Here is a 12985-nt window from a genome sequence, read left to right as displayed (position 1 = left end):
GCAGGTTTCTTCAGTTTGCTGTGGGGTTCAAAGGAGGAGCTGAGTGCGGAGGGGTGGATGTACTGTAGCCACGCCTGGACAACGACATTTACATGCAAACTGTACATACATGGTAGTTTTACAAATACACCAAGAGAGTGTTCATGATTTGTTTTCCACAAAATGCCACAGATTTTTTTAAAACCCTATCTTTATATATAGTATTTATATATATACCACCAAAAAAGAGAGAAAAAAAAAAAACACATTCCCCTTGACAACACTTAAAGTATAGAAAGTGGAAACACCATGTTGCTGGGAAATGAGGATAGAAAAGGAAGAGAGGAAAATTAAAACGGTCCCGGTTTCCCCAAATTGTCTTTAAACAAATGTGCAGAGTGAAAATCCTGCATCTCTTAAACCTCATTAGTCTCTCCTTCCTTCGCTTCAGTCACAACATCGTCTCAGCATGTTAGTTAATTTTCTCTTCCCGAAGAGTCCCCTTGGATTCTGATCTGTCTCCTTTTTTTTTCTTTTCTTTTTTAAAATTTTTATCCCAAGGTCACAGAGTCCTCAGCGTCCCGAATCAGGTGCGTTAAGTGCAAGTATCCACCCATACGTGGGGAAAAGCCAAGGTTTGAAGGCTGAGCGTGGGTATGGTTGCAGAAATAAAAGTCAGGTTACTGGGGGAGATGGGTAGAGGATTCCTTTAGGGCGAAAGGCCTGGGAGCACATAAAAAGGCCGGGGTGCTGCTGATCCACGCTGTCTCAGGTGACAATGAGTAAGGGCTAAAATGAAGCACACATCCTGCTTCCTGCACGGCTCCCGTCTAACACACCTAAACAGTGGGCGATAAACAACAACAACAAAAAGAAGGCATTTTTAAAAGAAAGCAGGCTTCATTAGGAGCATCAGTTCACAAAATGTCATAAATGTTTCACCCCGTGATAAATCAACTTTCCACCAGCTCCGCTGCTTAATTTATTGATCAGCCAGGCTTTGAAACCATCTGGTGTCCCATTTACTTTGCATTAACTTAAAAGTGCATTCATGAAGCGATTCTCTTTGGTATAATTAGAAGCACGCTCCGACATAACTGCAGGAGGTGTTCAGTCCTGTGAAACAGAAAAATGCAGGGGAGAAAGACAATTATCTGTCTGGGTTCCACCAGCATTCAACTTTTTCATCTTACTTGTTTTTCTTCACGATTCTAAGGGCGATTTACTTTTCCCTTCATCCCTCAAATCACTAGGAGGGCTTCAGTCTATTAGTAATTGCAAACTCCTACTTGGGGCTAATTAAAGTGACTGACGCTGGGAGGGTCTCACTCCCCTGGGTCAAAGCAGCTCTGTATGAGCGAGGTAATTTGTCTGTTCAGAACAAAGAGATTAGGAAGAAGCTGGGAAGAAAGCTTAATAAATGAGCATCAAATGTCCTCCGCCATGATCGCGAACAACACCAATTATGTCACAGCAAAATCGCACATAATCAAAACAACGGTCAGCAGATAACCCTGTGACTGCTTCATTTTCTCCTCTGCTAAACCGGCCTGTGCTTCATACATCGGAGGCATATTGATTCAGAGGGCTGTATCCTGCTCTTGTTGAGGCCGTCCAATTCTGTTTAAGCAAAAGAAACGTTGTGTGATAAAGTGCTCTGAGCGGCAGAGTAATTCTCCTTATTTCACTGGTGGAGATAACAAAAGCATCCAGAGACTGTTCCCACTGAGCGATGCGTCTCTGTTTATTTAATAATTCTCTCTCTGCTATAATTAAAGCACCAGGGCCGATATTCAGATTGCATTTTAGCATCAATAATTCAGCAGTTTTCACTACAATTGATGTTAGTGCATAAATAAACAATGAGGCCTCATATTTACTGCGCCATCCATGCTACAGGAGACACTGGGGGTGGGAGTAAGGACTTAAACAGACATTTAAAATTAAACTAGATAATGCAACGGCTTTCAATTTAAATGTGAGGAGCTCTAAGAGCTCCAAGAGCTGATTTGTAAAAGTGACAAGCTCTTAAAAGGCCTGTGACGTAGAGGGAGGAGGGGAGCAGGGGGGCTTAATGGAGTTCTACCTCTCCTCTACTCACAGAACCACTCAAGGTGAAATGCATGCTACCAACAATATAATTCCTCTTTCAGTCAGACTCTGACACACTCCAAACACCTCCCATATCTCTCGGTGTGCTGTGTGTGCAGACAAGGTATCAATGAAGCTGCTTGTTGTGAGGCAAAAATGATTAGATCTCCTGCGGGCAGAATGAAGCTATCCTGAAGAATGAAGTTATCCTTCGTATATGATTAGGCCTTCTGTTTTGCTTTCACTGGAGGCATCAAGATCAAATCAGGGAAAGCCATGATGACAGCTTTCATGATATACTAGCTGCTGCAGCTCGCTGTCTGTGTTCGAGCCTCGGGCCTGCTGGATACAGATTTTTGGCCTTGGAGTAATAACTTAGCCCAGGTGATCCCAGTCTCTTTGATAGAGTAGTCAAATGCTGTTTTAAACACTCTGCATTAACGGCAACACGTGTCATTTTTCTGCACAATTGGAAGTCTGGCACCGGATGACAAAATAAATTCAAGATGAGTCAAATGTGTGTAACAAAGCGAGTGTGAGGACAGCAGCGCGAAAAACCATCATTTTCACATGTTTTGTGTTGACGGTTAATACAGATTTTCTGAGTCCTCCAACAAGAATGATGGAAAAATCCATTGGCTGTCTAAAAATAAAATTCATCTGGGCTCTGTAAGATTTAATATCTGCTGCATGACTCGCAGTGAAGTCGAATCGACGACATCAATATAGACAGAGTGAAAAATGTTGGCGTGAAAATTACAGATGTTTTTCTTTTCCTGCTAATGAGTCCAGCTGACTGATGACAAGCTTTTACTGACTCGTCCCATTCTTTAAAAGGCCCTATGCCCCCCCCGTTATATACTTAGAAATGACAGCACACAGAGCTGTGGAGCTCTGCTCCATCGTATGGGCCTCACCTTCTGGTCGGGCAGTAGTGGGTTCGTCTGCAGTGAACTCAAATGGCCATTGATGAGCGCTGTGGGTCTGTCGTGTTCGCAGAACAGGCTGCCGTTGATGTAGTGGAACCGATCCCCAGGGACGAGCCGGTTCCGGCAGGTGGAACATGTGAAACACTGTAGACGGGGACAGAACCGATCAGATATGTAACAACACGCTGATGAACAGACATGTCTGCACTACTGTGAGTCCTGTAGTCAGATTTTAAAAGAACACAGGTCCAGCTAACATGGAGCCATTTTTCGCATCATCACATTTGATGGTGTCACAAAATGTCTTGTTTTCTCCAAAAAACAATCCTAAACCCTAAAATGTATTAATATCATGCAAGAAAAGCAACTGTTCTCTAGAAGTTGTAAGCCTCAATCAATTTAACCCTCAAGCAGGTTCTGTTATGTTTTTACTCTTTAATGTTGTTGGCTCATTGTTCACTATAAAGTCCTTCATAACCATCAGCACAACATGGCTAGAAGTACAGAGAACTCAAAAATGTATTTGTGCAGTATAATACAATTATAATATCATAAATCTAAAGGAGTTAAACTTCTTTGATTTATGAATTTTACTAAAATTGAAAAAAAAATTAAATCAAAATGTATAAAAGTTTCCACGTACCCACAGGTGTTACTAACACTATAAAAAGGTGACTCTACAAACTACAGCAGCTGAGTCACTCGTAGTGTCACAGTAGGTCAGAGGAATGCAGATTTTTTTTTAATTATTTACAGATTTATTTATTTTTCCCAACTTTTTAAACGAGGCATAGAATAAAAATTCCCAACTAAACCAAACCAAAACAAAATCTGCTAAAAACAACAATCTAAAATCAAAGGAAACTTTTTAATATTTTCAGTTTGGTCACTATTTAAAATTATTCATGTTTCTGCGTTAGTCTTCTCCATATAGACACTACCTTTATTGTACTACTAGAAACTTTTCAGCTTTTGTTGACCGCATCAGTGACAATATGCTCTACTTTTGCTATCTTCCACAAAAATTGATAAAAAATGGATGCTTAGAATTGAGGGTTTTCGGCTTTTTTTGCCCACTTTTTTGACAAGAGGTTAGACACAATAAGGAAATGAAACATCTTTACTGCAAGTGGACTTAATATGTTTACTGTCACCCTAAAAGGCCGGCTGTGAGTCAGGAAAAAACCAGAGCACATTTTAACATGACTGTGTGATCCCTGTCTCCAGTCTTACCTTGAGATGGTACACGTTGCCCTGCGCCCTCATCACCAGTTCACTGGCTGGAATCGACTGACCACAAGCGCTGCAAGCTCCACTGTTTCCAAATAATCTGAGGAAAGAGAGAAGGAATGAGGAAAGCAGCACATGTTAGTATGGAAGCGCTGTGTGCATCTGCATGGATTTAGCTTTGTGTAATGGACTGTGGCATCCCCACTTTTGTCTGCTGAGTATGTGACTAAATGAAAGCCAGTGTTAAGTTCACTATCCCTCCAGCTCCATTCCTAACGGGAATTGAAAACATACAGGAGAAGAAATAGAAAATCATCACAGTATCAACAGGAAAAATGAGCCCTCCACCACTCTGCACTCCACAAGCATCTAGCACTGAAACTGCATATTACTTTTGCTGCACATTTTTTGCAACCTAATAATAACCTGGAACATAAGCAATCAGGACCTAAGAGGATTTGATTGTACATCCAGGCGGAGACATAGTGCTTTTGCCATTAGGACTCCTGTGAATGCTCTGTCAGTGCCGTGTTTCCATTAGAAACCCCGTAGCTACTCGGGTTGATATATAATGTGCATGGGTTAACCTTTTCAATCATGGTGTCAACACTTTAGATTTGCTTCTGCTCATCTCTTTCGTCCCTAACCTTCTCTCTCTCTCCCTCTGCCTCTTGATAATGAAATGCTTGCTCCAGCTTCCCTTCTATCTTCCTTCTGAGTCCACAATTTAGATTACTTCATCTCGGTGAGCAGCAAACTGAATGAAATTTCGATTTGAGCAGAAAGTAATTTACTGGGATCTGGACCCATTTGTCATCATATCTCACCGGGTGTTTGCTCTATCACTGCACTTTTCCTAAGCAATCAAATAAGACCACGGCATCTGACATGCTCCGGAGAGGAGAGAGAGAGAAGGGAGGAGAGAGGGACGGAGAAAGAAAGGGATGGAGGGGGGAGCGCTTAACGCTGGTGTGTGCATCAGTTGTTTGGCTTTTTTTTTTTTTTAAATTTAACACGAAAAAGAAACAAGAGGAAAGTGTTTCTGTTCAAGCATGCTTGAGGACAAATTTTACGAAAAGTATTTAACAAATAATAAATGTCTGTACCATCCAAAGCGTAACCCAAGCAGTTGTTGGATATACTGACAGGCAAACAAACAAGCCCGAGCTCTTTGCAAAGGGACACAGAAATGGCTTTCAATAAGAAGCAAATTTTGTCTTGGCATCATTTGGAAAGGCTCCATCAAAACTCAATTTCAGAAACTAATTAACTGGAGACCGTCGTCACAACACTGCCAATTCTCAGCTCTCGCTGGGACAAACATGATAGTGGAAATGAACATATATGCCTTGCCTCCCTTTAAGGCTCATGCGATGTGTGTTGGAGAAGCAAAACTGCCCTTTTTTCCCGCCAGACATTTCTTCATATCAAAGCACTCAAAAAATCCCAACTTTTTCTCAAATTGCAAACACACTGCTCGTGCATCGTGTTGAATTTGAGGAGTTTCCCCTGTGTGGGAGCTTTGGAGAGGTGTCGAGACAAAGGCTACAGGACGTGTTCACCGCAGCCTCTTTATGTTTCGTAGCAGGTTAATTATTTTACCAGGGGATAGCTCTTGATAGTGTTTGATTTAAGGAGCCAAAGCCTTTAGGTGCTCAATTAAGTTGCTGTATCGGTTTGAACTTGGGCTCTAATGGCCTCTTCTGCCAGTGAACTACAGCACCGAGGTGAAGTCGACACCGCGGGTCAGTATAATTAAGGCCAAGGGACTCTTAATTGCAGTGACACATCTGGTTTCTGCTTTAAAGGAGAAAAAAAAATCCCTGTTTCTGGGGGACGGTTTTACCTTGATTTATCTGCCGCCTTCGCCCCGCAGATCTGTCTTTGATTAAATTAAATAACAAACAAAAAAACACATTTGCAGCTGTCTGTTGTCTATACAGGCAATGACTATTGGATTTCATTTCAGCACTGACTGCCGGGTGAAATATAGCATGGCTTGCTGCGAGGCTGTCTGGTAAATGCAGACCTCATTCACCGAGGCCTTTGAGTAGGGTAAAATTACCCCACAACAATGATTTCTGCAACACAGTCCATTAAAAATGCCTCTCTACATCAGCAGCCAAAGCACCTTAAAAGCACTAGGCCATATTGATACTGAAGCGAGGCTTTGCATAATGGCAAGAGCTGCATTAGAGAGAAGGGTGGAGGGGCCGGGGACGGGGCGGCGGGGGGCAGATTGTGAGGATGAGGGAGGGTTTTTTCTGCGTGGATCTGGATGTGTTTTGGGGAGGAGGGGGATGGGGGAGGTGTCGGGGTGGAGGGTGGAGGGTGGAGGGTGGAGGCGGCGGTGGGGGATCAGCCAAATTACACTTGGTTAATTCAGAGTAACAGATCTGGCCCCAAGTGAATTGAAGGCCTTGAATTAATTCTGTTATGACAAATCAAGATAAACGTTTCCCCTAAATTGCATGCGATTTAATTAATTTCTGAGATCCCGTTTTTTTTTTCCCTCCTCCCTGGCCTAATAGTTCACATTCTCTTGTGCTGTCATAGTGCTTGAGTGGGCAGACTTCAAAGTGATATTAAATAACCAACTATTAGATTTACCTCACACGTTCTATTGGAAAAGTGCCATTTAATTACCTAGGCTTATTCAATTAAGCGGACAGCATTCTCCCTGAATCCAGCAGCCACAAGTAAATTAATTCTCCCTCGACTAGCAGCCCACAGAAATAATATCACCTCCAGCTTAAAACAACATGATCCCCGCACAACTTTGGCTGTAAGTTAAAGCTTTTGGTGGCAGCGCTGCGTTGGAAAACAGACATGGCGATGCTGTGATGTTTGCGAAAATCCCTACTTGACAGATGGGAGATGGTATCATCCCAGGCCAGGCATACATCCCACTCAGCATTCAAACTCCTGATCAATCAGATAATGAGCATTTTCATATCAGCTGCATTAATACAAAATTGGAGCTACAGCTGAGATTGTGTGCAGTCTGTTACCCAAAAAAAAGGAGTCTGTCCCTTTAAGATGAGAGAAAAAAAACAGCGGCAAATGGCCTTCACAATAATCCCTCTTCTCTATCTGTCTTTCTCTCTTGCTCTCTCTCAAAAGCCAATTTGGTTAATTAAATGTTTTGTTTGCAGTGTGGCTCTCATTCATTTCGGACACGTCATTGGGAGCGGATACAAGCCAGGGACCAGATCTCATTAGATAAAACCCATCAGTACTAAAGGAAATGGAGGGGGACTATAATTAAAGCATTTAATTGTGTAGACTCACTGTCAGATGTTTTTTTTTCCCCCCCGCTCCAATCTTTATCTCCACAGAGATCTCATGCTTCCATAATATGCATTTTAGCTCTTCCACCAAGCATGCTCTCATTACAAGTGGAAAGGTGTATCCACATTTTCCCCCTTCCAATTTTAATTACGTTACAGTCCCATTATGAATGAAGTACCCCATTGACTTCCCCATCCTTTTTATGAGGTGGGTGTGAGAGGCGCACTTTAGATTCCGAATTATTCGAGCAGATCTGATCGCACTGTTGGATATTGACGGTTCCATCTTTTAGAATAGGAATGCAAGAGAACACGCATGTAAAAACTGAAATGTTCTATTGGAAAGCATGTCAGAATATGAACTCAGTAGTTTGTGAATAGGAGTCCACACAGCTAATTGATATGTTTAAAATCAGCAGCATTCTTGCACCCCAGGGTGAGTCAGGGAAGCATTTGAACTTTCAGTAAACTGTGGCTCATCTCGTCACGTCAGACTTCATTACCAGAGCGAGTGTCATCAACAGGCTCTGGTTGGGTGTCTGGCACACCTACTAGAATATTTAAAAAGGCTCCCTTTGCTAATTAAATGGTGCTTTTCTGTTATATTAAAAAAACACAACAAAACAATTAAATAATAACTTGTGCAGGACACAAACACCGAACATAGGAGCTACTGTAAGTCCTACAAGACCAGTTTCTGTCCCTGTGCTGAGCTCAGACAGTCAGATGACCTGAACAGCAACTCTTGTGCTTCGTGCTCTGTCAACATGGCGCCATGTGTGGCGTCTTTAAGGGCAGAGAAGGAGACTTCAGCCAGGATGCTTTAATAAGCCCCGATGGTGTTAGCACAATTTGATACGCATGTTCTGAAGAAATACACACAACTTTGTTGGTTTTTGCATGACCAAAGATTATTGTCGATTGAACCGTCTGAACTGCAAATCCTGCTGATGAGGTTCAAAGGCATGTTGTCTTTACAAAATCACCAAAATGAAACCATTTATCAGCCAGAAACTTTGAAAAACAGACAGAATCATCGGATTTTGAACATTCCAGCTGCACATCTGTAATGTGATGTTCAGTCAGTTCAAATCAGACACATATAAGCTTAAACTTACGATGTTTCATTAAAAGTACTTTATTCTACAAGTCTCATTTCAAAATATGCCCAAAATTTTACCTTTGCTTTAATCAGATTCTGTAAAAAACAAAAAGTTCTGTGCTCCTTGAAGTCACTGAGAAGTCATGACTGACTCAGCTGATACCAACAGGCACGTGACAAAAAATAGATATACTTTTCTGGCTGAACTGCAGGCTGTGTTTACACAGAGGACAAGTATTAAAACAATGTTAAAAATGTAAGTAGGAAATTATATAACATATGAAAGCGCTTGGAACAACTTTGCACATGTGGGTTCCTGTCATTTAAAAATTTTGTAAATAACAAAAAAAAAATCTAAGAAATGCAACTTTTTAATGATTTATTGCAAAACAACTTTGTCACACTGTACACAATATACATTTTTAATTCTCTCTACTCCTAGCAGAAAACATATTTGGAGCTCAGAGGGTGAATTTGGTTTAGTATCACTACTTAATATGATCCAGAACTTTTATAAAACAAACACAGTTTTCTTTAATAGTCATGCAAGATGTGAACTGAATGATCTAACTTGTTCTGTAACATTAGAACAGCAATTACTCAGAAAGTCTGTGGCAATAACAGTAAATAAAACCTCCTGGAAAAGAGGTGTTATTCAACAAAACACTTAAAAGCATCACAAGGTCTTTTTCTCACCTGATGTAATCGGTTCTGCACAGGATCATGCCGCTTTTTGTGTAGCACGACGTGCCGATTTCGCCCAGCTGGGCCTGGCAGCAGGAGCACTTCAGGCATCGGCTGTGCCAGTAGCTGTCCATGGTGTAAAGGAGGAAACGGTCTGCGATTTTGCCACCGCAGCCGGCGCAACGCTTCCAGGACAGAGAGCCCGTCCCCACCGGCGGTGGCTGGCTGCTGCCTCCGGGATTCACCATCGTCCCTGAAAACACACAGAAGAGACGCGTCAGGCTGAACATGTCACACCCAGGAGGCTCAGACTTCTACCTGGTAACTACTGTTTTGTACACAAAGAGGTCAGGACATGCAGGGCTGCGGTTATCCAGCATTTCCACTCATATGTCTATTTTCTTCTTCATTAAACAACTAGTTGTTTGTCTGTAAAATGTCAAAAAATGGTGAAAATATCGCCCTGTACTTCTTAAAGTTCACGACGACAAATGTTTTGTCCACAACTCAAAGATATTCAGTTTACTGTCATAGAAGAAGGAGACAAAACGGAAAACATTCACATTTACAAACCTGGAATCAAAGAATTTATATGGATTTTCTTTAAAAATGTACTCAAAATGATTCGAGTGTCCAAATAGGGAATAATAATTTCACAGTTGGCATCGGTCAATTGTTGCAGCTCCAGGTAAGTAGCAGAGTTATGCTGAATTAATATAATCATGCAAGGGTCATAGTTGAACAGCTATCAGCTTTTAAAATCCAGCTTCTTGAGCGTATTGCTGCATCGAACCAGCAGCTGATCTCATTAAGGTCTCGAGTCCTGTTCTGCTAGCAGACAGCTACGAGTCATTTAGTGAATTAATCTGCCCTTGATCTCTGTCTCGTCCCTGCGCTGATGCTTCATTGGACGTCTCATGATGAATGTCTGTTAGCTGATAACACTGTGGGGCCAAAGGAACAATTGTGCGGCATGAGCCTTTGTCGAGCTGTCCTGAGAATTTCTAAACAGCACAAGACTTAACTGCACTGATCCTCGGTGCGTTGCAGTCCGACTCAGCTGCTGCTTACTGGAGGATGGAGCAGAAACGGCATGCTGGCTGTGTGTTTACCAACACTTGATGCTGAACAGGCCTTTGACCTGAGCGGCGGATGTGATGTGATGTGTCCGGCCACAAACTGGTATTTACAGAGCTGCTGTCATGATGCTGTAATCTAATGAAATGCAGGCGTTTGTCTGAGCCACAGCATCAAGGTGGGCTCTCTTTTAAATGTAATCCTCTCCAATTTGGTAGAGGCAGACTTGCCTTGGATGAAGCCAAATCTTTGTTGAAAGGCAGGTAGGCTAATTAGAGTTGGGGAAGAGGAGGGAGGGAGGGAGGGAGGGAGGAGGTATACACAGAGAAAAGCATTCAGTAAGCCCATTAGCGATGGCTCTTAGGGACAAACCACAGCGTACCTTAGTGCTGATTAAATCTAAAAGGAGATGAATCAAAAAGCCGACCTGAAAGTGACTCCCTGGATAAACAAGACGGGCCATCGTCAAGTTTCATTCAGAGAGGAGTTCTCTCTCTTTTTTTTCCGCTGAGGGATGGAAGGGGGGAAAGAGGAGGGAGGAGGAGAAGAGGGGGGTGGCTTTTAACTTAAATGGGCTAACTCAAGTAATTACACGGGCAGGCAATTTGGGCGCAGAGACCAAGTCATGATGGAAATAGAAGAGAGGAGAGAGAGGGACAGAAAAGAAAAAAGAGGGGGAAACATATGAGGCAGTCATGTGCTAAAAAGAAAAAACGCTCCTGCTGCTGCTTTTTTCTTTTTTTTTTTTAATGGAAAATAAAAGAAACGTGGCTGCACCGTGGTGCGTAAAGGAGACTGCTGGACTGAAAAAACAGACGCAACTATGAAACTAGGCGCATAATAAAAACGCACGCAGCTCATGTTGTAATATCAACAAACACCCACCTCGCTTGTGGTTTTTGAGTGTAATGGCTGTAAAGTTGTCGGCTTCGGGAGGTGGAGGAGCAGCGGGCGGACAGGTAGCTGCAACAGTCCCACAAAGTGCAGGTAGAAGGCGGACGCACCGCGGCGCTCCGTCGGCCTCCAGCGATCCCTCCGCTCGGCTGTTCTCTGCGCACAGCAAATGGAGTTATCAGATAGTATTTCCACTGGATGATCCGCGTTTCACTGCTGCCGCCGCTTTTATTTCGCTCGAACAAAAGGAGTCCATTGCAGTTTGGGGATTGCGCATGCCGCTAATTTCCTCCGGAGCCGAGAAAGTTCGCTGTTTGAGCAAAAAAAGAAGAGATTGAGGGGGAAAAAACAGAAGGACGGAGGCAGGCGGGGAGGCAGTAAAGTGACGGTCCTCTGCTCTGCTCTGAGTCCCGTTAGCTGCTTGTTCTACATGTGTCGCTGACAGGAAGAAACCTCCAGTAAAAACCCCCTTCAGACCCGTGACGTAGGCGCCGCCGCAGCCAATCAGCGCACAGCTCATTTAGGAAGAATAACAGCTCCAGCCAATCAGAGCGAGGTGTGATTGGCTTGGACACGCAGACAGAGAAGGATGGAGGTGAGATGGACACAGTCATGTACGAAAACACCGGAGAAAAACCTTATTATTTAAACAAAAAATGTCCCCTGTTTCCTACAGATGTAATCTTGGATATATTTACTAATAATCGCTGCTCAGACCATCTCAATCTTTAATAGTTTCCCACTTGATCAGGCTGTTTATCACAAGCTGCCTGGCAACATCCGCTCCTCTACATTCATCTCACGCCCGAGTTTAATTAGTTGACATTCAATAACTACTTAGTTTACCGAGGCTGACTGCAACCTCTGGGAAATATCAGGCCCTAATAGCTGCGTAGTGGCGCCATCGTCTGTCACTGGAAATAATCGCAGCGAAGCCTGCTGTCGTTTACAAGCTCATTAAGCCTCAGGTCATTGGTTTCAACACCTATTAAGGCTAATCTGCAGGACCCCGATTTGGCTGAGATCCTTTAATTCATTCAGTCTTACACTTTGAGTTTTTCACCATCATGTGAGACATCAGAGACGAGCAGAATTAGAAGCAGCACCTTTCAACCCTCTGAACTACAGGCAGTTTCTAGGCACTTCTGTCACATTTTTTGCTCACTGTGAGCTAATATTTTACTGCAATTTAGAGTCCTGCACCTCTTTTCAAACAGCACAACCACGATTAGAAGGAGAGAGAACTCAGAAGTGTCTTATTTGCAATATACCAAAGTTAGAATGCCTTAAATCAGAAAAAAAGGGGGGGGGGGGGGGGGGGGGTAATTTCTTTGATTTTGATTTTTACCAAAAAAAAATGTAATCAGTGTGTATTTTTTTGTGCCCACAGATTTTACCAATACTGGAAAAAGCAGTGCCTCTACAAACTACTATATATACTATATTTACCTACTATTTACATTTTTACAACCTTTGAAAATTCTTTGTTTTTCACACTATTCTACACATCACCTTTACAATAATGTTTCACCAGGCAGAATGTATCTTCCAACAAGTTTCAAACAACGCTCTCCTCTGTATACAATTTTTAGTCATGATGCGTGTTTTTTTTTTTGACCCAATATGTTTTATTTTGCTCTTAATCTCTCTGACTGGTTTCCATACTTGCACACTTTCCATACTCTCCTCTCTGCTCTCAGTAAACACAG

General features: G+C 42.5%; 1 protein-coding gene across 1 annotated transcript; it reads right to left on the bottom strand.

Moving 5' to 3' along the window:
• Positions 1-497: 497 nt before the first annotated feature.
• Positions 498-11727, bottom strand: lmo4b (LIM domain only 4b). The gene is made up of 5 exons (XM_022191999.2): positions 11268-11727; positions 9318-9558; positions 4233-4329; positions 2988-3143; positions 498-818 (listed from the first exon to the last, which is right to left on the bottom strand). Exons 2-5 carry the CDS (start codon positions 9551-9553, stop codon positions 810-812), a joined length of 498 nt encoding a protein of 165 aa, XP_022047691.1. The 5' UTR covers positions 9554-9558; positions 11268-11727; the 3' UTR covers positions 498-809.
• Positions 11728-12985: the final 1258 nt, after the last annotated feature.

The sequence above is a fragment of the Acanthochromis polyacanthus genome, chromosome 4, assembly GCF_021347895.1.
Source record: "Acanthochromis polyacanthus isolate Apoly-LR-REF ecotype Palm Island chromosome 4, KAUST_Apoly_ChrSc, whole genome shotgun sequence".
In the NCBI taxonomy this organism is placed as follows: Eukaryota; Metazoa; Chordata; class Actinopteri; family Pomacentridae; genus Acanthochromis; species Acanthochromis polyacanthus.
This window is presented reverse-complemented; position numbering and strand designations above follow the sequence as displayed.